Below are 26,777 nucleotides of genomic sequence, written 5' to 3' on the forward strand. Positions count from 1 at the left end.
TATCTAGCTGTTCAGGCAACATCTCAACATCTGTGCAGGCTTGGAGGCCCTCTGTGCAGGTTAGGAGGCCCTGTAAAAGTGGTCATCTCTGTGAGTATAAGAGACCTCCAAGTTATGAAAAGCTTTACCAATCTTCTAACAAAGAAGTCTTCTCAGCTAGTCTTCTAAGAAATAACTAAGTGGGTAGGTTAAAAAAAAAAAACTCATCGGATTTCGACCACTTTATTTTCAGGAGGCCCCCTTTTCAGCTTTTTAACTTTTTAACTTTTTATTTTATTTTTGAAAAAAATCGGCCAAGGGGGGGGGGCCATGGCCCCCATGGCCCCCCCCCCCTTGTATCCGCGCCTGTGTGTGCTGTGTAGGCGGTCCGTACCGTCGGTTGGACGCGCCTCTAAGCTGCTCACAGATATCTGCACAGATCAGACCGTCAGAAGGCCCGCACACATATCCTGAGCAGCATGTCCCAGTGTCTGGCAGCTCCAGATGACGTCCAAGCCGGCTGTCTGCCGCACATTGAGCGGTTGACCTGCTACAACCAGAGCTCTACCGCGCCCGGTGGGCCGTCGCGTCTAATCTGCGCCGCCCGAGACGGCACGGAGCCAGCATTGGGGATGTACTCGCTGCTCGTGACCGTGACGGCCATCCTGGTGCCGACCTCGGTCGTCCTCAACCTCATCATCGTCGCTGTCGTCATCGCCAACCGCAAGCTGCACACGGTGATCAACGCGCTGGCCACGGTCCTCTGTGCCAACAACATCGCGTGGACGGCGCTTCCCGTGCTGATGGTGATCAATTTAGATCTGTCCATCCCCCTGCTGTGCTACCTAAGAGTATTTTTCTTCATCATCACGCGAGGTGTCAGCTTCATGACCATCGTCATCATCACGCTTCTGAGGTACCTAATGGTGGTGAAGAACCACAGCTATCCGGCAAGCAGGAAAAATGTCGCCGCCTTTGTGTCAGTCGCACTTCTGCCGAGCCTAGTCAAGTGGGTTCTGAGACGAAATTACGCGGCTAGTCAATGCCGCTGTGTCGAGGCCTGGACCCCGGACGGATTCGTAATTATCGCTAAGGTGGAGGTCTTCATTGACTGGCTGACTGCAGTTATTGCCATTTCGGAATACGGTATAGGGGTGCTGATACTCGGATTTTGCTACGTCAGCATTCTGGTAAGATTCAAGATTTCTTATCAACGGTCGAGGAGAACATCGGCATTGATTAATAAATCAGGATCTGCTACCATTGCAGCTGGAACCGAAAAAAGCGAGGCTGGCAGTACAAATATTTTCTTCAAAATGATGAAGCATTTACGAGACATATTAAACAACTTTTTCAACTGTTTACACCCTCCCAAGCTGTCACAATCTTTGGCCAAGGCTGTGACAACCGCGTACGTAGTTACGTTTCTGATTGTACGAGAAGGACCGAATCAGGAGGCGGAAGAGAATAATTGCACTGTTGCAATCCACAGAATGGAAGACAATGAAAACGACGCGACCCAGACTGGCAGGGTTGCATGTGCATCTTCACATATTTCAACAACTCAACCGTCACATGAAAACAAATTGACAGCGGAGAACAAGCTGGAGAGCGAAAATCAGCGATGTGACTCTCCACCTTTGTCGTGGGAAGCCTCCTCTTCTTATGCCGCCCATCATTCAAATACAAAGGCTCCAGCGGAAAACATTGCCACAACAAGCATTGCCGCGGCAAACACTACTGTGGCAGGTACTGCCGAAGCAGCCAATGCTACTTCTGCACGAGCAGGCACTGTAGAACCCACTCAGTCAGCTTCATCGGTCCACCCTGCCATTCAAGACCCACAGAATTCCCCAAATGCCACTCGCGAAGAGCCAATCCGCCGCGACGGCGTCCTTCTGCAGCCGCTGCGACTGAATGCTCCCACCACCAGCACGGGCGTCCGAGCCTCGACCTCGGTGGCTCCTGTGCCCCTCGGACGCCGCACATCCCGCCCCCGCGGTCGGATCGACATCGTAGCATCTGTGTCGATGTCCGCCTTCATCGCCATCCTGTTCTGTTCGACGTTCTCGTATGTGCTGGTGGGAGAAATGATGAACCGAAACACCGAGTGCATCGTTCTAGCCGAGTCACGCATCCTGTTCATAACATTACTGATTTTGTGCACGGGCGCTGGGGCCATCCTAAATCCCCTGGTCATTGTACTGTTCAGTGTTGACTTCAGACGCGCTTTTTGGAGCACAAGGGATCATGTGATGCGACGCATTACGAGGAATAGTTTTGAACCAACCTCCTCGTGAAGGTGCTTGTGAGATTGACGGATATGTTGCTAAATATTTTCGACAGGTTCGTGATATGAAGGAAAATACAGATTTTAGAATGTTATCCGAGCCTTTTACACTCTTGTGGCGCCTTGAAAGTTTTTTTTTTCGTTTCCATTCACATTGTATTTTGATCTGCATTTATGGATGCCTCTTATTTTGTATTTATGAGTGGACATTTGTCTCCAAATATGTCACCAAATGTCAAAAACAAATGTCTCCAAATCACAGTTAACCCGCGCGGGGCTGGGGTCTCCAGCCGAACGCGCGGGGCTGGGGGGGGGGGTAAATTTTACCCCCCCTGTTATCTTCCGAACTAATGGTCCGATTTGGAAAATTCAAACGCCAATCGAAAGATCTCATCACGAACAACTAAAAACATGTACTTAATTTTAAGTTTGAGGTCAAGGTCAAGGTCAGGTCAAGGGTACAAATTGCAAGTTCCTACAGTATCGGCCTTGCACCGTAGTTGCCGAAGAATGGAGTCATGGACTGAGACTGATCGCCCAAAACGTGTTCTTAGGCTACCAAGACAATATTCGTTGCATACAATATCATTCAGAGGTCAAGGTCAAGGTCAGGTCAGGTCAGGTCAGGTCACCAAAAACAAAATATAGAAAAGGGCATGTGCGACACATGTTTTATGGGTCATTTTACTCATAGAATTCAATAGGCACACTCAATAAGTGATATGGACCACCTCTGGATGAATTTCAGGTCGAGGTCAGGTCAAGGTCAGGTCAAGTGAGGTCAAATTTTGAAGTTGGTTGTTAAGGCCTAAAAAGGTGTCTATCTGATGCAGTTTTTCACGGCGAATCGAATGGTGCTATTTTTGTTTCCGTACGAGGTCTAGAACTTCCAAAAAAGTCATTTTTCAAAATTTTTGTGTGTCGTGACGTCATACAATTTTGAATAACTTCCACATTTTTGAACCGATTCTTCTAAAACTTGGTATGTAGGTGCACATAGACCAATTCTCTGACATATATTCCGATTTTTTCGATACACTCAAAATTTTGGATTTTATAGCTATTTTCCCAAAAAAGTCAGTTTTTTGAGAAAAAAACTTGGGCCAAAATCCAAAATTTCCAAAAAACCGAGATAGCCATTTGATAGACAAAGTAGAATTACGTATATCCTTTTTTGTTACGTCTTGATTCCTTTAAAAATGAAGATGTTAGCGGCGTTTGAACTTTTGCCATTTTTCAGGCGAAAATGGCGAACATGACGTCACTAAAACGTCAATTTCTCAAAAAATTTCCGACGGATTTCGCTCAAATATTCAGGGAACGTGTCAAATTGATGTAAGAAAAGGTACTGAAAGTTTGGCGGCGCTGCGCGCCGCCGTTTTTGAGATATTGCAAAAATTCGCGAGGGGGGTAAAATTTACCCCCCCCAGCCCCGCGCGGGTTAAAGCAGCCAATATGACGAGGAAAATATCAAAACCTTAAGCCTTGCTGTCGCTGCTTACAAACAACAAAGGGTTGTTCCGAACGCGTCCGAAATGCGCAGCATGCGAGGCCCTCACGCTACAACACTGCGCCTAACAGCAGGTGCTGTGAGGCGCCTCTGGACACAGCACTGCACAGCTACAGCCGCTCTGGGGCTGGGCCAAACACAAGTCCCCGGGAAGTTCCTCGGTCGACGACACGAGCTCCAAAGCAAACACCGTCGCTTCCACCCCATGTATGGTTACACGTCATCGCTTCCGTGCGCTGTAATATCATATTGTTTTCGATGTCATATCTTAAAGCTTCACACGTACCTTAGGGCACTTGACCTGAGCTCAGAGATCACCGGTTGACTTGAGACAAAGTCGGTTATAACCAGTCTCTGCGTCTCAGTTTTACGCTTGTTTTTTTTCTGCAAAGCTCTAGCTCAGTCAAAACGATGAGGGCGTTTCCACTTTCCACCCTTCGGTATGTAGATAACTGATAGGTCCGGCGAAGGTTAAGCCTGCCATGCTGCAAAAGCTGCTCAACATTTTTACCAATATTCCCATTTACATTCATAAATGTACTGTCTGACATTAATCCACCGACCTTGTGGCTGAGTGCAATGCAAAGCCAGATCAACCTCGGTGAACATCCATTGGTGATATTCATCTAATGAATTCTGTTCATTCCTGATCTCCAGACAGATTGAAAAGGTATTGACCTCAGGCACAGCGAGCCTTCTATGGATAGGTAATGGGGCAGACTGCCACTATTTTGTCAACAGTAGCCAGTTATATAGAAATGACTGATCACAGCGATGTGACTTCTTAAATCATCGACCATGGCAAGGTTAGTAATTACGCACCTCTCACCATTCAAGATTACTTCACTAATATCACCATTAACCCCCTGCCCTCTAGATACGGCACGATCGACGTGCCTCAGACCTCACAGGAAGCTCTGAAGTTCGCTGCCAGAACGCGAGGCTACTGGGATGTGGCTGAGCCCTGCCAGCCGCCCCTCTGTCTTTACGAAGACTGCCGGGGCACATTTACCGGACAAGCGTTCAGAGGGAAGAACACTAGCACCGGGTTTATTCCCGGAGAGAAATGTGCTCAGGTAAGAGTAAGACAACAAAGGCGAGAGAGAGAGAGAGAGAGAGAGAGAGAGAGAGAGAGAGAGAGAGAGAGAGAGAGAGAGGGGGACGAAAGAGGATGAAAATTACGAAAAACGAGGATGAGGATTGGGGAGGTTTGAATCTGGCATGAGAAAGTGAATAGATATTTGCCATTTTCATGTGTAGTTTTTACTGTTCAACGCCCCAGCTGAACTAAAATGTTATTTCGTTTGTTTGTTTTACATCAGCTACAGAGACGCATGATGTCTGTCAAGTAAATGGCATCAAACGAATTAGTACTCAGCGTCGGACTCAAGCCGTTTATAGATGTAAATGGATCCCACTAAAGCATCTGGGATAGGTGAAATGTCAGGGAGTAGGGCTGTAGGGCTCATGGTAGAGCTAGGATTTGAATTTATGCAGGTAATAGTAAATACCATCTCATCTGCTTTACCATCCTCAGACATCTGAGATCTCCGACTGGAATCGGAAATTATACGGCGATCACAACCTGTGTCTGAACGACCCAGACCGAGCGGCTTTGGGTGTCGACCGACCTTTCTGCTTCATCAAGGAGAGCCTGGACAAATACGTGAAGAGGTTCTGTAACTCGGCACCAATGTGTACCCTGAATCCGGCTCATCACATTATGGCCACCAGCGAGGTAAGGAAGAAGCTATGCGGGCAATGACATCTCTGAGATACATGCTCTATTAGGAGCTGTCCGGGGATGGTGCAGTGATTGGGTGTCAGATGTCCCTGCAGATGTCCCTGCATGCTGGGCTCAATATCACCGAATATATGACATTCTGATGATCAAACCAATAAAGCTTGCTGAATCGTATACCCACAAATAAAAGCTATACTCACGTCCTGTATACCTCTGTGCTGCGCGAACGCCTGCTGCTTTTTAATAATCCATTTTATTTGGCTTACTGGAATGTAATGACGACGGAGTAACATGAGAACTTTTTTCATTCGATCATTTCGCGCCTCAGGAAATTCTCAAAAGTGTGATAGAAGAACTGCCTAGCACCCGTCTTTTAGGCTGATCGATGATGAGAGAGGCGCCTTTTGAGCCGCAGCGTCTCTCGCCGTCTGTTCCCGACGGTACTGTGGCCTGCGGCCAGTAGCATCACTCTTGTCATAGGACATGTGAAGTTGATGAGCATAATCGTGTTTGATGTAAAAAGTCTGGCGTTAAATTCTGCTGTGTACGGTCCTGGTCCCGAACATCCTTGGAATTTATCGGTCGGGTGGTAGAGTACAGAACTTAAGTAGCACTCCCCACTTTTTGTGGGTCTCGTTTATATACGCCCATTCAAACACTCAATCTTAATTGCCTGTACATATATTGAGAACAGGCAAGTCGACACCGGACACGCGCAGGAAAATTGTGGTCTTTTTGTGTGCATTAAAACCGATCTCTCGAAACACAAAAAAAAAAACCGTTTAAGCATGTCGAAAACCGTCCACCACTTTACCTTTACCCTAGTTTACGATTCATCTTCTCGTAGGAAGACAATCGGGACATCGGGATATGCTGAAGAAAAACATCCTTCTGTCGACAAGGGACGAGAGAGAGAGAGAGAGAGAGAGAGAGAGAGAGAGAGAGAGAGAGAGAGAGAGAGAGAGAGAGAGAGAGAGAGAGAGAGAGAGAGAGAGAGAGAGAGAGAGAGAGAGAGAGAGAGACAGACAGACAGACAGACAGACAGAGAGAGAGAGAGAGAGAGAGAGAGAGGGTGAAAGAAAAAAATAGAGAGGGAGAGAGGGAGAGAGATACGGTTATTGTATTAACAGACTTAAGGTCCAAAAACATGGTTCGCTCATCGATGAGCAAAAGTTACCCTGTCACCGGAAGAGATTCAAGAGGAATAGAAAACATTTGCAATTATCCTCTCGTGTGGTTCATCTCTGTTCGTTGATCGTTCTTCGTCAGGTGCGTATCGTTCTCCACTCAGGAATGCAGCACTACACGTATTTCGGCGTACGCACGGTGACCCCGACCATCCGCGACCTGGGAGCGCTCGTCTGCTTCTCGGATATGCAGTGGGACCCGCACTCCAACACCGTCTGCGTCTACATCGGCAATAATTTCTTCCTCGGCATCGTCGTCACGTTCTACAAGAAGCTGGAGTAAGTGAGGGTCAGGAACCTGAAGACCTCTGTATAGAGAGGTCTGTGGTCTGAAGAGATTGTTCAACAATGGTGGGGTAGTGCCTGAAATAAATGACATGCATGAAGTATCTGTGGCAAAGACACAAAACGCAACGGCAGTTCCTTGTCTGCGTCTTGGACAGCGAATATAATAGTTTCTCGTTCTTTTGAACAACGCTTATGACTTGCAATGACATGTCGCCATCATCACTCCGCATCATAAACCTACAACATGACGCATTTCCAGCTCCTCAAAGGACAGTTTCCTGACGTCACTCCAGAAGGAGGGCACTTTTACGGAGGTGACGTCACGGAGTCTGGCCAAGGAGCAGGTATCACCCCAGATTGAGGGCATCACCTTCAACTGGTACTGGGTCAAATTCTGCTCCGAGTTCGTCTACATCGGGCGGGGTCAGACCCATACGCCCATCATGGTCGTGCCTTACACGGGTGAGTTATTCGGTTTGACAGTTCGATGCAAAAATAGGTTTTAGTCTTTGACCAATCGTGGCTATGTATGTTGACGGCATTTTTTTTTTTTTTGTTTCTTCATGCGCATTATACCATCTTTTACCTTATCTATATGCACTCTAATAAGCCTCTTGACATAGTTTTAGAGTAAATATCTATTCGCATTTTTCCACATATAATATAACATAATGTGTTATAAACATGTTCTACAGTACATAATAAGTATACTATTTTGCATCCTTTGCTAATTGCTATTTATTGAAACAAAATTGCTTTTTTCGAAGCCACCGAAGGCCAATCCAGACACATTTTCCCGCAGAAAATGCCATCACCGACGCCGGGCGCATTAGAAACAACAAAATGACTCCCGGCGAGTGGTACCGCTACATCGGCGCCATAGCCACCGGCGACCGTGAGCCGGTCACCGCGTCACGTGCACAGGTCAAGGACGAAGGCGAGCACCAATCAGCGTCCAGCTACGGACGGCGGGTGTTCTCTCGGCTCATGCTTCAGGGAAACCAGAAAACGGGGACGCTGTTCGCCTTCCACCAAGAGAGGCTGCGTGACTTGTGTCCCATTGTGGAAATTCAGCCGAACACGGTGGGTGTAGCAGATGTGCTAATGGCAGCGCTAAATTTTGTTGATTGAATCTGTTTGTGGATGTATTTTTTCTAACTTTGTTTTTGCTGTCTTTTTTTCCTGCATCGTTAAATTGTTTGATAATTGTCTAGCAGTTTTTATGAAACGGTGCCGTTGATAATTACAAAAATAGATTTACCGAATACCTTTACCTACAGCGGGTTTCGCAGGCCACTTTCCTATTCCTTTTATTATTTCCTACGCTTTGTTTATTATTTTGCAATTTTAGTTGGAGATTATAGCCTTCCTCAACCGGTGACAGTTATACTTTTCGTTTTCTTCCCAGTACCCACCGGTGTCTTTTTCGCTAAACAGACAGCGAACACTCGAAGGTGGCGCCACAGAGGCCATTTTTGAGTTCTCCATTCGGTTCCTGAAGCGGCAGACGAACGTCAAGTCCGGATTTGTGGTTCGCCTGGCTGAGATGGCCAACGGAAAGGAGAATGGATTTCAGGTCAGATTAGTGATCGATTTGGACGGTATCCGCTGCTGGGACGAGACGCTTAGCATTGTTTACGTGGCTTCTCATATGAAACTTTTTATGCGGTTCAAAACTCTCCCAATAATTAAGCCAGATGTGCCAGTGCATTGGAGCGAGTCGATTCCCCTGAACTGAATTTTCGTACCTGGCGTTTGTGTGTTCACTTTTTCTCAGCACCACCTGACCTACCAAAAAACAGATGTAACTGGTAACGTTTCACTTAAATCCAAACCTAAAACACCCTAAAATGAGTATTCTGACGCAAAAACAAGCACCGCTCGCTAAGTAAAACCTTCTAAATACCTTTCCCGCTTTCCAAGATGTCTGCCTCCATACATACAGGTGTACGACGCCATATTCACCCACCGGCGGCGAGGGGACATGGACGGGTTTCTGCCGTTGGCTAACCCTCCCCCGGGCGGAGAGTTCGCTCTGGCCGTGGTACAGCACCGCCCGGACAGAGACCCTGCCTATGTGCGCGAGCGAGATCGGCTCTCGAAACAGTATAACGTCGAGAACGGGATGTGGTTCAGCTTCGGCTCTGTGGTGTTTGTCAATGATACGGCCGATGGACAGTGGCACACGATACTGGTCAGGGTCATCACAGATCTTGGCGGCAAGAAACCGACGGCAAAACTGCATGTGGAGGTGAGGGGGCAGTTTCAGGGCGAATGTACTTCCTTGTTATATCAAAAGTTTAAAGTTCATTGTAATTTTCATCTCTCTAGAGTAGTTTCACTTAGCGTCGAACGAAGATATCGGAAGTCGAATAAAAATTTGCAAGCATAGGTTTTAGAAGAAGAGAACGTTTGTAATTGTAAACAAAAGACAAAACTTTTAAGAACTTGATTAGATTAGCCCTGCACAATCAGCACAAGGCCTTGCTATCCTGTCCTTGTTTGCAGACCCCTTACAAGGACGACTACCAGTGTCTGTTTGAGGGTTATATCGACGGCGCTGGAGTGGGCGACGTTCAGTACGGCTCCATTTCGCTTCTGGAGGGTACCGAGAGCGGCGTTCAGGTGATGCTCGACCTGGCGGGAGACAGGTGCGAGCCACCCACCGACGAGCAGCTTGAGGTGAGAGGGGTGGCTGCTGACTCTGAACCCCGCTCCCAGTCCCTCGCGGCTCGCAGGGTCAGGGGTGAAACTGCCACATCGACTGAGAGTGCTATTCTTCGTGTTTCCTGGGGGCTGGTCTGCGTCTTTTACTACTTGAATTAAAATCATGTAGCTTACCATACCAATGGAATTGATACGCACACTTCGACGGCTCCTATTGCTGCCAGCAAGCACACACGAACGAAAATAAACACGGTAACTTACCTATATATCCCGTAAGCAAGGTTATTAGACGTTTTGTCAGAATCGTCAGTCTCAGGGATAATTTTCACATAATAACCACAGAAACTCAGCAGGTTATCGACATTTTGCTACATATCAGTCCACTTGCCTCTCGTGTTATTGTGTCGTTTACTCTGGTATTCTACTCGGTGGCACTCCCCGCTATTTGACCTGACTGTCGGCAGCCGGTGGCCCGGGACGGCGGCTGGGGCATGTGGTCCTCCTGGGACTGCAGCGCTCCGTGTGATGGGGGGTTCGGCAGCCGACAGAGGCTCTGTAACAACCCGGAGGCCACCCTGTGGGGACACGACTGTCCAGGCTAGTCCCAGCGGGAGACGGACAATGGCTGACGATCACATGGATCCATCAAGTGATCGGTCACGGCTGCACAGTTTCTGCTGAAATCCGTTCACCGATAGCGTACAAGCCGGGCTTATAGAGACCCTCTTCAACTAAGCTTACCGAAAGGTCTTTTCTTCCTGTCTTTTGACTTGCTACATATTTACACTGTCTAATTTAATATAGGTATAACTGTAAAGTCGAATATTCAGTGTATGTTCTTTTAAACACTCTGTGGTGAGTTCGTCTGCGTTTCAGCACCGTTTAATAATGAACTCGATGTTCCCCAGGTTGGCACGTGCCTCGTGAATTCGGGCTGTGCAACAACCACAAGTGCGGCACCTTCTCCGATGACACGAGGCTGCGCATGCTGTACAACTTGGCTAACGATCCCATCTCTCTTGATCTGCACGAGGGCGATAGATTTGTGCTCAGGTAACGTAACAACTTCTGGTTAAACAGGAAACTTTCGAGAACCGTGCCAACATCGAACTATGGTAGGTACGATAAGCTTTCGTTTTACCACGAACACTGTCAGGCGAGGACAAGTGGGAAATTAACTTAACCCTCGCACGACCAGGCCATTTCTCATAACACGAACGACCAGGGGGGGGGGGGGGTTGTTACGACCCCCCCTGGCGTTTCGAAACGGAAGGTCGTAGAGCTTAGCGGAAAAAACCAACGGATTGCTCTCAACGAGATCTCGCGATTGGTGGTATATTTTTTGGTCCTAGGTCAACATTTGACCTACTTTTGACCGGTCAAAGGTCAACTTTTCGGAAAAATCGACTTTTTTCAAATTTCGGCGGCGATTGCGGCAAAACGGTGGGAGATATCGACTTGAAACCTTCACTATCGTGTTCCTTGATCAATTCTCTATCGTTTGGTATGTATTTCGTTTCCCTAGCTCTAAAAATGGCGCGTTGGGAGCGCCGGAAGTCGGCAAGGTCACAGTCGGCGGCAGAAATTCCAAAAATCAAAAATTAAATTTTTGAAATCTGATTGTATTTTTGGATTTGGGAGGTCCATTTGCTCCCTATAGAAGCTAATATTGCTGCATATTCCCATTGAGGTGACAAGAATTAGCAAAATAGTGGTTCGGGCGCTTTTCAAAAATAGTACCGGACGCTGTTCCTCTTGTGACGTCATAGCTCCGTGACCTGACCTGACCCGGTCAAATTTCTTATACCATATGATAGCCAATACTTGCCCCAACATGCATGGGAAGTTTCATCACGATCCATCAACCGATGTCCGTACCACCGGCAGGAAACCTCTGGCGTTGGCACTCAGTTTGTGAAAATCCGGCCGGAGGCTGTACCTCTTATGACGTCATAACTCCGTGACCTGACATGACCCGATCAATTTTTTCGGCAAAAGATGCGCAAAGGTTGCCCCAGAGGGTATTGAAAATTTCAGCCCGCTACGACAAGCCGTTTAGCGTGCACTTCGAAAAAACCTCAGGGGGGGGGGGTTGATACAACCCCCCCCCCCCCTAGGCGTTCTAGGGTTAATAAAACGAATTATATAAAATTGATAACTGGCGTTAGAGTGTGGCGCAATTTTCAAGGTTTCCGGAAAAAAAACTGAGTGAATGTTCGCACGCCCTCTTGGGGCGGCCCTATCATTAACAGTTCACCGTGCCGCCACCAGGTGTCGGACGGACGCGTACCGCGCCGCCGAGGAGCAGTTCTCTCTGCTGGACACCCGCTGGCTACTGAACGGAGAGCCATGGCGCGTGGACAGTAACCGCATGGAGCGGCGAGATCTGGATGTGGTGGTCTGGAACGCTAGCTGGCGGGACACGGGTGTTTACAGCTGCGTGGTGCAGCCCTCACCAGACGTCACCGGACTGGTGGCGCTGGTGACGGTGGTGGTGCGCACGGAAAATGTCACCAGGTGAGAGGGGGCGCTGGACTCGCCCGTCTTTTTATCCCTGGACCGGCCCAGTCACTCCGGTATAAACCAGTAAAATAGTGTGGGCACTAATGGACAGGCAGCCGCGATGCCCATCCCATAATCGGATATATGTACGTAGTTGGAGCGGCCACGGACAGTCGTCGTTAAAAGCCTCGGCTTTACTTCAGTCCAAGGGATATCGGGTTTCCGTCGGCGCCAATATCCAAACGTTAATGGTCAACATGAGTCATGTGTCGCTCTTATGGCAACTTATTTTTTGTTGGTATATCTGGTGTTCTCTGGTATATCTATTATCTACGTATCAATAGCAGCAGGCAGTTGTTCGCAGTAATTCATATACATGTGTAGCAGTAACGAGTGACCTGCCTCCTGGCTTTGGCTATAAGCATGCACATTCAAATGGGAAATATGTTTGGACAAATGTGAATGAAAGAATGTCGAAAAAGATGTATTATTTTATACTTTTTCGACATTCAACATTTATATACTCCAGGAACAGGTCAGTAATAAATAATCATATTGTAATATTACAAGATGTTCCTCGCGAGAGCACTTAACAATCTTCAATAAGTTAACAATCTTTAGTGAACTTCGCCTTCTTCCCTACCAGCTATTATGGCGCCCATTTACAGGACTCCTGACCCTCCTCTACCCTCGGATGCAGCCTCTGCTTCTGCTTCCCTCGGAGTCCACCCCGCTGGCGACAACACCCCGAACAGCGGGCGGCACCGGGAATCGAACCCGAGACCTTCCGACCCCGGGATGACGCCTGTCTTGACTCTGGTATTTCAGGCACGTAATGACCGGCGATCGAGTGGAGTTTGACTGTATGGGCGAGCTGCTGGACCAGATTTACGACGACCTCATCCACTTCTGGTACCTTGACGGAGAGCTCTACTCCTACATGGGCTACAGGTAGGAGAGCTGACGCGTTCGTGTCACACCCTACGAAAATTCATCTCTTATCCGGGCGTGACGGTTGTTTTTCCATTCCTTCATTACAATATTTAGAGAAGTTTGGTTTAAAGCGCGAATGGAATGACTTTTTCAGCATTGCAACTAAGCGTACGTACTAAGCTTATGGCAATGTCGTTAATGGCATTCCTCTGAATGCGCTGCTTAGCTCTTTTTGCCAATAGTGTTTTGTAACGTCCTTCAGCTAGTACTTAGAGACCTGAATGATGCACGAGCGCTCTAAATTCCTAATCTTAGCATCATTTACCTAAAGTTTTATGATAATTATCCATTTCGAATTAAAAAACATGCACAAGTCTATCCCCGCGATCGGAGTCTCTCGGATGACGAAGATTCTACGTCGTCCGGCCAATCCCGTTCCATAACCGCAGCCAAGCCCCCGCTGATCTTGAACGAGATTGGCCGGACGACGTAGAATCTTCGTCGTCTGAGAGACTCTGAACGCGGGGTATGACTACAATATTTCCTGTTGGCTGGGCGGTGATCAAATTCACAGCACTTATACTAATGCCAGAAAAAATACATAGGGGATGCAAACGCAAGCTTCGCCACTGGTTACATAACTTTCATGGTCCGTCAAAAAAGTTTTAATTCATTCTTTTACAGGGTGTTTCCTGATGAGAACCACACGGATATGGTGCTGCCAAAAACCGACCAGACAGATCCTATGGAGCCCCGCTATATTGCCGTCGAAGAAATAAGGCTCCTGGTCAGTATTTAACGCTCACTAACTGCACTTTAATCGTGTTCAAAGGGGATTCGGGAGCGTCGTTAGGCAGCTGAACGGAAAATCGTGACCGAACAGTCGATAGAATTATGCAATTTGAAGTTAATAACCGTCATTCAATGTTGACTCGTTAACCCCTCTTGGTTTCGCTAATTCATCGAAGCAGTTTGATAAAATATTTATCGTTAGCTGACGACACATGACTTTATGAATTTCGCAGGAGGTCAATGAAACGCTACTGAACACGATGACAATGCGCATTGCCAGCGAAAAGCTGAGTGGGGAGTGGGAGTGTCGGGTGTACCAGCCCAAGTACAAACTACTCTGGATCACCAGCTGGTTCAGATTACAGGTGAGCCAGCACGCGATGTGACCAATATCAACCAACTTCCTGATGCGGGAGGGCCGGGGGAAGTGTTTAACACCCCCACGTGATTTTCCGCGAATATAAAAAACGGCGGCCATGATGGCTCTTTTCTGCACAATTTGTTAAAATTCCGGGCCCAAGTCGTTCAGGGTCAGGTCATCAGGTCACATCAATCGACCTAGCCTCAAGAAAGATCTACATACTCGTCACAGTTAGATCCATCGGCCGATAACATTGAAACTTTCAGCGAACGGAACTTGCAGCGATTGACTCTCGCCGGACCATATACTTTTTTCAGTAAGCGAACGGCCAGTGGGAGATTATAAACATCCGCCCCAATTGATTGACTCCTATGACATTCAGAAACACCAAATTTACGGGGTAGGCTTCATGGATTCGTCAGTCATCACCCATGACATCACTTGTACTCGTCACTCACGACGTCACATCGTCTCCCGTGTCTTGTCGCAGGTGCTGCCATTCGACGCGTACCGTCGTCTCACCATGGGTCCGGTGGCTCAGAGCCTGGTGGGAGGGGTTCGAGGCACCGTCATCTACAGCGTGCTGGGCACCATCGCCGGACTGGCCGCACTGGCAGGTCTGTATGTGTATGTGTGTGTTGGGGAGGGGGGGATGGAGGAAAGTAAAGCAATCCATAAACAAACATATGATGTCCAAGCATTATTCAAAGGCTTACCCTTGTAATGATGCTTATATGTTATTGGATGATTACCTCCATTGTTTCTATTTGATTTGATTTATACAATGTTTATATTGAATACGTCTTTCTATTTGATTTATATTTCATCATCACATTTTAAATTTGTGCGTGTTTTTTTTTCGGTTTTAGGTGGTATGTACTGGATCGTACGACGCCGGCAGCGGCGGATTCAAGCGCAGTTGGTTCTGTTCAAGCAGTCGGGTTTGTGGTCTCAGAGCGGCGAAACTGCCACTCTACTGGCCGGAGACAGCGAGGCGGAGGAGGGAGAGGAGGAGGAGGAGGAAGAGGAGGGAGAGGAAGAGGCAGGAGCGGTGCTGGTGGAGGTTCCGGAGGAGACAGAGACCGAATTGACTGCAGCGGAGACCACGGATGAAGGATGAAAGGGAGACAGAAGGCCAAAGATAATGAACAATTATGAAACTCTTTGTTTACAATCGATTGACTTGTACGCTGTGCAATGTATCGGTTCTTTCAAGGTTTGGACTTTTTGGTCCAGCCTGTTGAAGTTAAATGTGTTCTGTGCAGATATGTGGTCTAGTGCGTCAAGTGGATGTGCCTCAGGCCTGTACGATTACCAGTTAAACACACGCATTTGTATTTTGTTGTGGAGGTAACTTACACTGACAAGATTCATTGGATGTTGTCATTAGAGACTAAGTAAATAAAACAAGCACCCATCGCCCGTCTTCATCTCATTTTTCGGTGGTAGTAAGTGGCGTTATTTTCAACAGTAAACTTAACCAAGCTCATTAAACCTTTACCCAATCCATATGCATCTGCTTCATACGTTTCCCAGTTCCCACTTTCCAGGTCATGGGGTGTGTGGCTCGGAAGGAGAGCTCGGCGGCGGAGGTTGGAGGCGGAGTTGGCTCGGCGGAGGCGCGGAAGGAGAGACAACCGTAACGGGCCGAGACTTGTGTTCCAACCGCAGGTCCCGTCCCACACTACGGTCGTCAGTTTTTCCGTGTGTGGTAAATAAAACCGCGGCTCAAAGCGCGGCAAGCTTGGCATAGCTCACAATACGTTAATTTCTCATCAAACGTAAGTTTTTTTCTCAGATCACCTTAGGTCAGGCCATCAGGTCAAGCTAAGTTAGCATGTCTAGAAAAAAACTTTACGGTCCTCTCATTCCTAGCACCTCAATGCCACCAAAGACTTATAAGCATATCACGGATTTTTCATCCTTTTTTTCGCTGTGACCTGGGGTCAGGTCAGAGGTTGTGACCTCACTATGATAAGTCAATGGGGGAAAAGTTAAAATGCCTCTTCGATAAGCTAAGGACAATCTCGTGAAAACAACAAGATGTTTACAAAAAAAACATCGGTATAACCATTTTACCCATATTCGGCCCGGGCAAGCTGATGGCAATGCCCAGCGGTCACTCAAAAGGTCATGCTAGGTCATAAAGGTCATCAGCAGTTTTTCAACGATAGCTTTTGATAGAGACAGCCGACAGGTAGAGCGCTGAACACGCCTGGAATGTCCGTGAACTTAGTAACGTATTCAAAGGTAGGTACGTAATGCGTACCTATACGTATTCAGCGACTAGAGTTCCTTTTTTTTACTCCAAATAAACAGTTGTTATGTAGGTCAAATCGACCATACTGAGCACGAATTTGACAATTATTTTGACATTTGTGTTGTTCTTCATGGGTAAAATCCAGTTTGAAATAAATGATGGGAGTCTCAAAACGTCGCAGACATTTCTAAATAATTGACCCACGAAATTGTGTGTGAAAGTGTGCAAAATTTAGCGCTCATGAAGATCCAACGTCCATGAAAGGATCCAAAATTGTAGCTCCACACTTCACTGTTAACCCTCGCCCGAATAGGGGGGGGGGGGTCGCACGGACCCCCTCGGTTTTTCGCAAATAACTCGCGTAAAAAACAGCCGATCGCAAAGAAACTTTCAGTACCCTCGCGTTAATCAATGTTACACCTTCCCTAGGAATTTCATGACTCTGACCCGAATGACCTTTGACCTGTGACCTATTTTCCGATAACATGTTTGGTCGGAATCGCGATTTGGCGTATATGTCGGCCGCGCGTTTGCAGTCTTTTCGTGGTTTCAAGCGTTTTAACATGTGATATGATGTTTTGGTCCCATGCTGATTAGGGTTGTTCTCAAGGTCACCTGAAGGTCAGGTCCGGTCATTGACCTTTTATGACCTCAGCTAATTCTTTCGAGCTTTACATGTTTCTAGGCAAGTTTTTGGATTGGAGCCGAATTCAAATTTAGCAACCAGTTGAACATTCACGAAGTAGTTTTGGTGCGTTCGTAGCATGCTACGAAGCTGTCAGAGGCGGTTGACACCTATTACGAATACCCAGCAGGACCCCTACTGGTTGACGTCACGGGTTACAGCTCGTTTTTTCCGCAAAGCTCTAGCTCAATCTGGGGCGAAACGGCAAGGGAGCAATGGATCCCTCCTTATACGTTAGCGGCTGGCGAAACACCACTATACGGGCGAGGATGTGCAATGTGCATAATGGCTGCGACTCCGATTTGGTAAGATTTTGGTGACTCCGCCGATTTCGACTCTTGTCAGCGGAGTCCGCTTCGAAAGGTCGACTCGAACTGACCGTCCCTGACTGCCACTTCGACTTCGGCTCCGTTCCGTAGATCTACAAATTGCAATTTTTTTTGCGATATGCACTTCCCTGAAAAAAAAAACAAGGATAGTTAGGCATTGCCTTTTGAAGCTTGCCCTTGGTCCCGTTGAGGATGGGTAAGTGGCCGGTCTGCCGGTTGTGATGGCTGCTCTATCTATGATTTTTCTTGTCTTGTCTGCTCTTTCATTTTTCATAAATGTCAGGAAATTTTATTTTTATTTTTATTTCAGCAAAGTGCTGTTTATTTAAAAAAATTATTATTTATTTATCAAAAATAGAACATTTTACATCTCTAGGATTTTGCTATACCCACTTTTCGTAGCTTGTGCGCCGATTTCGCTTTCTTCACTCTTCACGGTTCTTTTTTAGCGAGGGGGTCTGGCTTTGAAGGTCTGGGAAGTATTTCGGTTTTCAAAAATACGAAAAATGGCGTCGAAACTCATGAAGAGCAACATTCTCAGATCGCTGCCGGTACGTACTCTCATTTTTTCCCGGGAACGCTGATGATGCTTATCGTAAGCCTGGGTTTAGGAAATGCTTTGATTCTGGCAGTAAAAGTATTTTCGGCCCGCACATCAAATAAACTGTTATATAACCACATAAGAAAATTAAAGTTCACATTTTTATAACAGCAAAATTAACCCTCGCCCATATAGGGGGTGTCTAATAGACCCCATCACGGTTTTCGCGAATAACGCATAAAAAGCGTCCGATGGTGTCAAAACTTTCAGTAAATGCCCTTGAGCTAATCAATTTTGCACCAACCCTGAAAATTTCATGACCCTGACTCAAATGACCTTTGACCTGTGACCTTTTCTAGACCATGTTTGGCCAGAATCGCGATTTGGTTTGGCGTATGTCAGCTCGCATTAGCCGCGCGCTTATAGTCTTTTTGTGGTTTCAAGTCTTCAGGCTTCAAACATGTGAAATGATGTTTGTCCCATGCATAAGGGTGGGTGTGAAGGTCACCTGAAGGCTAGGTCAGGTCAATGACCTTAAATGACCTCAGCTCACTTTTTCTAGTTTTACATGTTTTGTTTTCTAGTTACATGGTGGGAGCTGCAGCAGCCAGTTAGGTAGGATTCCAGGGCAAATCTTCATCCAGCATTCATTTGTTGCCCAGATCTTCATCTGAAGAAATGCGAGTATGGAGTAATGCGCGGGCGAATATGAAGATTTGGGGTACTCAAAAATGCCAAACAACTGTTTTTTTCCTTTCTGGATACCACTAGGTAGTAATTTGACTGAGACAGGTAGTGTCTGGTTTTAATGGCATTGCTGACCTACATTGAATCTTATTTCTCTTAGAATATTTATCTAGGAATTTCCCAATCAAATTGCTGTGTTTGAGACCTATGCAGTATACACACCAAGCTTCGTTTAGTGTGGACTCTGATAATAATCTGTCCATTTGAATGTCTGGGCTTGATTTATTAAACATGCTATATTAAATGCAGTAACAGTTTGGGCACAGTTTGGTCCCACATGTGAGGCACACTTGGTAATTATGCCAGCTCTGTGAGAAGGCATTTTGGTAGTTTCTCAGTCATTCCTTTCAATCAGGGCTATGAAATCTATTGATTACTCCAAATCTGGCTTCCAAAGATCAACTCTGACTCAGACTCCAGCCAGAACTGTCACTCTGACTCTGACCCCGACTCCGTGGTGCTGCTTTAGATGTTGCATGAGCATATACAATCCACAAATTCAAATTCAATTTCAATTTCTCTGTTGCTGTCGAGCATCTGATACATCTGTGTCCCATGATCTCTGCTATCCTCACTCCCCCCCCTAGACATAAGACCCACCCGACCTGACCCCCATGACCCGCAGGCGCGTCGGTTCGCGGCGCAGGCGGCCACCAAGTCCTCCGACTATGGCGTGTTGCCCCGCGAGCCGCTGAAGACAACCACCCTGCCGAACGGCGTGGTGGTGGCCTCTATCGAGAACCAGTCGCCGCTCTCCCGTGTCGCTATCGCCGTCAGGTGCGTGGTGGGAGCGGATCTGGGATTGGGGTACCTATACGTTCGTACGGTTCTGGAAGGGGGAGGGGTGTGTATTTGTAGTGGGGTCGAAAGATGTTGATGTGTGCCGGGGCGTGTCAGGCTGTGTTGTTCTGACAAGTGTATTTTGTTTGCCAGTTACAGAGATTGGGACGACTTGTGGCTTGTGTCGATAGTGGCTGAGTAGTGGGGTTAGGCGTAGCCACGCTAGATGTTTTTTTTTTCATTGTACGGAAATCTGCTCATTATATTTGGAAAAATCTCTAAATTAAGTTGAAAATAGCCACATGAATATTTTCCTAAATGAATATCTGCCCTTCAAGAGTTCCTTGGCATGACCATATCATGCTCAGTGCTCACTTATTGCGTTCCTAACAACATTGCAGATGGGCTAGCATGCTGTGGCCCCTTCCCTACCATTGTCGATGCAAAACGATGTTGGCTGGTTTCCACTCTACCTGGTCGACTCTGACTTCTGACATGTGGGTGTGTGCGTCCTCCGACAGGGGTGGCAGCCGGTATGAGACGCCCGATAACCGCGGAGCCACTCACCTTCTGCGGATTGTGGCCGGCCTCACCAACGCCGAGAACACGGCCTTCGGTGAGAACTATAGGGAGGCGGGTGGGAGTAGATAGCTGGATGGTGGCCAGTATGACCAACGCCGAGAACGAACCTTCTGTGAGACTGAGAGGTAGATGAGCAGAAGAGAGGTGGGAGAGGGGCAGATAGCGGGCGGTGGCCGGTCTGATAAACGCTGAGAACACACTAGCCTTCAGTGATTGGTCGGATCAGCCGGTGTTTCCGCTCATTGCTGGCCTGTTCTCTCAGCACCGGATTCGTGCGCCTCTCACCCCTTATCTGACGGATTCTCCTGCTGCCAGGTCTGACCAGGTCTGACCTTGGCGCTTTTCTGACCTGACCTAACCTAACCTTATGGGACCCCTGACCGCTGTCTCCAGGTCTGACCTGCGAGCTGCAGCAGCTGGGCGCCTCCCTGGCCTGACCTGACCTGACCTCTGACCGCTGTCCCCAGGTCTGACCCGCGAGCTGCAGCAGCTCGGCGCCTCCCTGGCCTGCTCAGCCGACCGGGAGGTCCTCATCTACTCCGCTGACGCCACCCGCAATCACATGTGAGTGAGCGTAGTGGCGGAGTGTCCGGCGGAGTGTCAGGCCGGGCTCGAAGAGTGTCTGCTAGGTAGTAGATGTGGTTCTGATCATTGACTGCTGAGTGCTGGCCAGGACTGAAGCCAGATTAAGTGTTTTGGTGAAACATGTTGTTTTTGTCTCATTGGGAGTTTATGATGTATTCTTTTGGATACGTTTGTTATAACTGCGATCAATCGTAACTGGCTTTTTCACATTCTTGTTCTCCAATCTCCATGCATGCAAAAATGATACGAAAAACAACTTGTCTAAGCTATTTTTCTCCATTTCTGTTTGCCTGAAGTGTCGAATCTTCCTTCTAAATCTATCTACCCACTTTTTGCGTTGCTGCTCGTTGTGTCTCCGAGCATACACCAGTCTCCGAGCTCCGAGCATCTCCTGACTGTCCCTCCCTGCCGTCCTCTGCCACCTCAGGGACGTGGTGATGGAGCTGCTGGCCAACGCCGCCACCCGACAGGTGTTCAAGCCGTGGGAGATCACCGACATCAAGCCGCACCTCAAGCTGGACGTCGAGACCACTCCCGCTGAGGTGAGAGGGGGGGGGGGGTGGTGGTGGTGGAAGGGAGGCTGGAGAGGGGTGGTGGAAATGGAGATGCCACTGAGGTCTGAGGGAAAGGCGATGGTGAAAGCAGACAGTAAAGGGAGTCTGTTGATGGGTTAGAGTTGAATGAGGGTGGACAGAGAGGCGCAGGTGGCGCTAGTGGAGCAATTTAGATGAAACACTTTTGAGATGGTGGGAGGTGCGTGTTATGAAATCTGATAGGGATTGAAATGTGGTATTTTTCATAGAACGATTAGCCTCAACCTAGTTTCTAAATTGTTCTGACTGGAACTGATCAGACTGGCCTGACCCTCTGTACCATCTCCACCACATGACATGACCTAACCTGACGCCGTGTGCCCTCTCCTCAGGTTTCTAGTTGTGGACGTGACATGACCAGTGACCTGTGCCCCCTGACTCATGTATCTGAAGTTTGGGAGCTAACTTAACCCGCGAGTTGCTGGGGGGGGGGGGGCGTTAAACGCCCCCACTTTTTTCGCCGGGCCATAGCATAAAAATGGCGCGCCGCAGGCGCGCCAAATTTTGGGTACCTGTAGGGAATTGATTGAAGTTTATTGTGACAAAGTTTCAAAAAAATCGGTCGGAAAATTTTTGAGATATCGAGGTTTTAGTGACGTCATGATTTCTGAGTTTTCGACCAAAAAACGGCATATGTTCAAAAAATCATATAAAATCACAGAATAGACATACAGACATGCCGTAAACGCCATTAGACTGCCAATACCATGAACAATCAAATGGCTATCTTCGATTATTGATTATCGTTTCGCATTTTCCAAAATCTTGAACTGAATCTTGGCAATTTCTCGTGACTACTTCACGACCATGATACATGCATTTCCTAAATTGAACCTTTTTAGCCAAACACGTACGTACACATATGATAAAATGAATGTCACCATCGTGTTCTACGCCCTAAATTACCCACAAAACATGTGTCACAGGCTGCGAATATCAGTTTTGATTTTCGGGGATATGTGCCTACCCGGTTGACCTGACATTGACCCTGACCTATGCTTGACTGACCCCTACATGGAACTGACACTCTTGTAGGCTTTATATGATGGATTGTGCACCGTTTTGACAGAGTTTGTGACGAGAGGCGCCCATTGCGAAGTCCTGAAGTAAATGCTACTGAAAGCCCGATTTCAGGTGTTTGACCTGACCTTGACCCGACCTGTGACCTCAAAGTTCAACTTCAAAGTACTCATCTGAAGCGTCTCGTCGCGCTCTTTCGTTTGCCGCCTCGTGCGTTTCGCTGCGCCTATTGGTTCTCGAGTTATCGGCTGGGGGCGTTTAACGCCCCCCCCCCCTAGCAAACGGTGGGTGGCGAAATACCCCAGCAACTGCCGGGTTAACTCATGCCCCATCTGCCTCAGGTATCTCTGATCGAGGACCTGACCTGACCCGCGGCCCCCTCTCCCCAGGTACCCCTGATCGAGGACCTGACCTGACCCGGTGCCCCCTCTGCCTCAGGTATCCCTGATCGAGGACCTGCACCTGGCTGCGTTCCGCCAGTCCGACCTCGGTAACTCAGTGGTGGCGCCTCACCACCTGATCGGTCAGCTGGGGCCCGATCAGCTGGCCTCTCACCTCTCCCGCACACTGCTGGCCGGCCGCACGGCTGTCTGTGGAACCGGTATCGACCACGAGACACTGGTCGAGTACGCCCAGGGCCTGCAGCTGCCGCAGGGAGAAGGTGAGGGATGGGGATAACGAGGGATGTAGGAGAAACGTAGAGGGAGGATTATGATTGACTGGGGAAAGGTGGTGGAAAAACGTTGCCGTGTTTTCGAAGCGTGGGTGGAATACGATTGAACGGGGGACTGAGGTTTCGGAGGGGTTCCCAAAATTGATATTTGGCTTACCGTATTGCACCAAACCTTTTCGTCGCCAATCAACGTAATTGTTGTCATCGTCATTCGACCATGGAGGGGTTATTATTGCTACCATATCTGCCACTGTCGCCTGAACACATCCTAGCCTTCTTCAACACTTTTTCCCCGTCCGAGCCTGTTCCGGCTCAACGTCCACCTCTCCTTCACTCTCTCTACCACTGACTCCCCCTCCCTCCTCTCCACTGGCCTGGTGCCGGCAGCGCGCGTACAAAATACACTGCCTTCACAATAGTCTACTACTAGGCACTAACCCTCTCACTCTTCCACAGGCCCGGCGCCGGCGGCCCGTTACGGCGGCGGCGAGTTGCGCACGGAGATCGGCGGCGGCGTGGCGCTGGTGGCCGTGGCCGCCGAGGGCGCCGGCCGTTCCTCCGCCACGGCCGCCCAGCAGGCCGTGCTGCAGGCCGTGCTCGGCGCCGGGGCCGTAGTCAAGTACGGCGCCGGACGCGGCGTGCTGGGCGCGGCGGCGGCGCAGGCGGGCGGCGCGGCGGCGGCTCTGAACGCTGTCTACTCGGATACCGGACTGGTGGGGTACACGGTGGCCGCGGAGGCCGACAAGGCGGGCCAGGTGAGGGCGGGGCCGGGGCGGGGGAAAGGGGGGGGGGAGGGGCGGTGTAACGGATGCCGTGCGCCAGTCGATGAGTGAGGAATGAGAGAGCAATTTATGAGGAGAAGGAACCGATAGGCTACAATGCATGTGATGTGCGTGATAGAAGATATCGGACAGAGTTATACTTTTCTTTGAAAGGTTGCGTTAGTTGTTTTCATGTACTTGATTGACATGATATGCTTCCAATGATTCTCGGTCGCCTAGTAGTATGCATGAGTATTTTAGGTTTCATGATTTATTTTGGTTTTCTTTCGTGCCGCAATTCTTTTGACTCCATACTGTCTGAATATTCCAGCTTGACTAAGCTCTCACGTCCTTTCCCCACTGTTCCGATAGGTGATTGAGGCTGTCAACAAGGCCTTCAAGACGACGTCTCTGACGGCCGAGGACGTTAACAGGGGGAAGGCCCTGGCCAAGGCCGCCGTCCTGCGAGCCGACGACAACTCAGGTTAGTCGCCGGGTCCGATGGGGGTACGCCGGGGACGGTGTAGACTGTAGACTTCTGTGTGCAGAGTCTACGATGAGGATACAATCATCTCATGGCCTTTTCAGTATCGTCAGTCGCCGATGACCACTGGTAGTCCGGGCGCCCAAAAACCCCCCTCAGTATCGTCAGATATTACTGGAGTGAATGGGTTGGAGCTTGATCGCTTTGAGAGCAAAACATTATGAGTAGGCTCTGTTACCACTACCCCACCAGTACAAGTTTTGTAACACCTCACCCGCCCCTGTCCGCAGGCTCGTGCGTCGAGACGATGGGCGTTCAGGGCGCCTCACTGGGCAAGGTATCGGCCGTCTCTGACGCGCTGGCTGCCATCGATGCCGTCAAGCTGTCCGACGTACAGACGGTAGGTGGGGGGCTTGACTGTCCGACGTACAGACGGTAAGTGGGGGGGGGGGGGTGGCTCGACTGTCCGACGTACAGACGGTAAGTGGGGTCTCGACTGTCCGACGTACAGACGGTAAGTGGGGTCTCGACTGTCCGACGTACAACTACAGACTGTAGGTTTGGGGGCTCGACGGGACGGGACCGAGGGGTGCTGCAATATGGGGAGGGGGGGGGGGGGTTGGACGTATGGTGTAGCGGTTGAAGAGTTGAGTTGTCTGGTTGGGGGGGGGGGGGGGGGTGAAATGTGGGATAGGATTACGTGCCGGATGGACTGTGTTGAAGAGTTTTGCATGTCATTTTCAGTATACTTTTGCCTAGGTATGGCCATTGTGAAATCAGGTCGGGTATTAGGAGTTGGGAAGGGAACCCTTACCCCCTTCACAATTCTAAAACCCGACCTGATTTGATAATGGTGATACCCAGTTAAAAGTATGCAGACCATGTCATGCAACCATCTCCCGCTGATTGCGACGGAGTTGTGCGCATTGTTTGTATACCTTTTGTAGGCTTTGGTCGGTTAATGGAGGACATGGATGCTTAGCAGACGGCAAAGTTGTAGACTATCATGTTGCTATACATACTTTTGGCTACCCCTAAGTGGCGAGTGTTTGAAGTTCCTTGCTTTGGTGACGATGGTGAGACTTGTTACGCTATGGCTGGACTCATAACGCCATCGTGCGATGTTAGACTTGATAGCTACTTGCAACTGGCCCATTCGAATGCATCATTTACAATATGCACGGCTCACAACTTTGTTGTAGTTGGTTGCCGTTTGTTGCTGAACTTTGTGGCGCACCAAATTGGGCATCGATTTTTCGTGGAACCCATTAATGACTGCCTCTGGCATCGCTTGGAGTGTGGTATGCGCTTTGTTTTACTCTATATAATCATGATCGGGCTTTGCTTAAAACTTTGAGACCTACCATACGTGTGGTGCGCTGTTGTCATTAAACCTTTACATTCTTCACAGCTTATTGTATCCATCTTCTTTTCTGATGAAAGAACTTTCCTAGTCCCTCAATTGTGTCATTCGTTACTTCTGCTGTGAGATTTTATCCGACCTCGCTGCCCCCGTATCTAACCCACTGCGTGCTCCGTGTTTCAGCTCCACAAACGTCTGGTGGGCGGCAAACTGTCGATGGCGGCCCGGGGGAACCTCAGGACGGTGCCCTACCTGGACCAGCTCTAGAACATGCCGCACACGCTGCTGCAGTTATAGGCCGCGCGACGTGTTTCGGACGGGGCGAGCGTCAGGTCAGCCCACTCTGCCGCCTCACTCCGCTCCTCTGTCTTCTGCCGTCGTCTCTCCGCGACTCTGCCTCTCTGCCGCTGCCTCTGCTCTCGCTTGTCTAACTGCTGTAGCTAGTATCTTTGTAGCTCAGTAATAGCCAGAGCTGATCAAACCTGCTGGTGGAACAGTTCCACGACTAGATCAGAGGCTTCAGTGGTTGAAGCAGAGCTAACGGCGGCGGAAAGGTTGATCGTGGCAGCGGCGACGGCATAGACGGAAATTTTAGAATCCTTTGTTGGAGAACCGAGGCGCTTGGAGCGCGTATTTAATGCGCGGCGGTGCGGGTCGTTCAACTCGCTCGGTACGGGGAGTGGATGGGAACGGGTGTCCCGAAAATGATGTGTAAACTGTACAGAGTGATCAGAATATATGGAAATGTGTGAAAGAGACCCAGTGGTCTGTGTTGGATCGGTGGGTGGCTTCGGAAGTAGGAGAAGCTTTGGATGATCCTTCAAAATGGTATTTACGGTATTTGCCTTTTGGAGAGAAGAGACTGGGGATCTAGCGTTATTGCAGATATGCTAGGTTACCCTTAGTCTCTGCAGTTGATGGCAAATATCGGTAAGCATAGGTTGGATCTAATTCTCTTTTAGTTCGCTTTTTGTCGAACAGTTTTATCCACATACTACACACTAATTTTAATCAGTTTTAAACTCAGGTCATTGCTCCCCGTGATGTTGAAGAAGATATGCTTTTACGAGGTGTTGAAATGATGTCTGCCTTTGATTATTTGATAGTTCCACATAATTGTT

At 48.6% G+C, this 26,777-nt stretch overlaps 2 protein-coding genes across 2 annotated transcripts; both read left to right on the forward strand.

The window, feature by feature from the left end:
• Positions 1-458: 458 nt before the first annotated feature.
• LOC122378016 lies at positions 459-15,675 on the forward strand. The gene is made up of 18 exons (XM_043358725.1): positions 459-988; positions 1,913-2,050; positions 4,657-4,855; positions 5,317-5,517; positions 6,793-6,989; positions 7,258-7,460; positions 7,801-8,081; positions 8,407-8,574; positions 8,944-9,249; positions 9,507-9,680; positions 10,130-10,262; positions 10,574-10,718; positions 11,937-12,182; positions 12,996-13,118; positions 13,785-13,887; positions 14,126-14,257; positions 14,744-14,870; positions 15,123-15,675. The coding sequence occupies exons 1-18, from the start codon at positions 459-461 to the stop codon at positions 15,371-15,373; spliced, it is 3,657 nt and encodes a 1,218-aa protein (XP_043214660.1). The 3' UTR covers positions 15,374-15,675.
• Positions 15,676-17,056: 1,381 nt separating this feature from the next.
• On the forward strand, positions 17,057-26,414 carry LOC122378228 (cytochrome b-c1 complex subunit 2, mitochondrial-like). The gene is made up of 10 exons (XM_043359054.1): positions 17,057-18,078; positions 19,441-19,592; positions 20,117-20,211; positions 20,645-20,741; positions 21,190-21,304; positions 22,814-23,036; positions 23,505-23,803; positions 24,182-24,293; positions 24,584-24,693; positions 25,840-26,414. The coding sequence occupies exons 1-10, from the start codon at positions 18,034-18,036 to the stop codon at positions 25,921-25,923; spliced, it is 1,332 nt and encodes a 443-aa protein (XP_043214989.1). The 5' UTR covers positions 17,057-18,033; the 3' UTR covers positions 25,924-26,414.
• Positions 26,415-26,777: the final 363 nt, after the last annotated feature.

This window comes from Amphibalanus amphitrite, unplaced genomic scaffold (assembly GCF_019059575.1).
Source record: "Amphibalanus amphitrite isolate SeventyFive unplaced genomic scaffold, NRLGWU_Aamphi_draft 000007F_arrow, whole genome shotgun sequence".
Taxonomy (NCBI): Eukaryota; Metazoa; Arthropoda; class Thecostraca; order Balanomorpha; family Balanidae; genus Amphibalanus; species Amphibalanus amphitrite.

Bases quoted from the DNA above. Each gene is read 5' to 3' on its own strand.
- LOC122378228 (XM_043359054.1), top strand. From the start codon at position 18,034: ATGGCGTCGAAACTCATGAAGAGCAACATTCTCAGATCGCTGCCG. The intron at 21,305-22,813 runs GTGAGAGGGGGG...CCTCTGCCTCAG, and splicing joins TCGAGACCACTCCCGCTGAG to GTATCCCTGATCGAGGACCT. The intron at 23,804-24,181 runs GTGAGGGCGGGG...CTGTTCCGATAG, and splicing joins AGGCCGACAAGGCGGGCCAG to GTGATTGAGGCTGTCAACAA.
- LOC122378016 (XM_043358725.1), top strand. From the start codon at position 459: ATGTCCCAGTGTCTGGCAGCTCCAGATGACGTCCAAGCCGGCTGTCTG. The intron at 989-1,912 runs GTGGGTTCTGAG...TCCCACCACCAG, and splicing joins CTTCTGCCGAGCCTAGTCAA to CACGGGCGTCCGAGCCTCGA. The intron at 5,518-6,792 runs GTAAGGAAGAAG...GTTCTTCGTCAG, and splicing joins ACATTATGGCCACCAGCGAG to GTGCGTATCGTTCTCCACTC.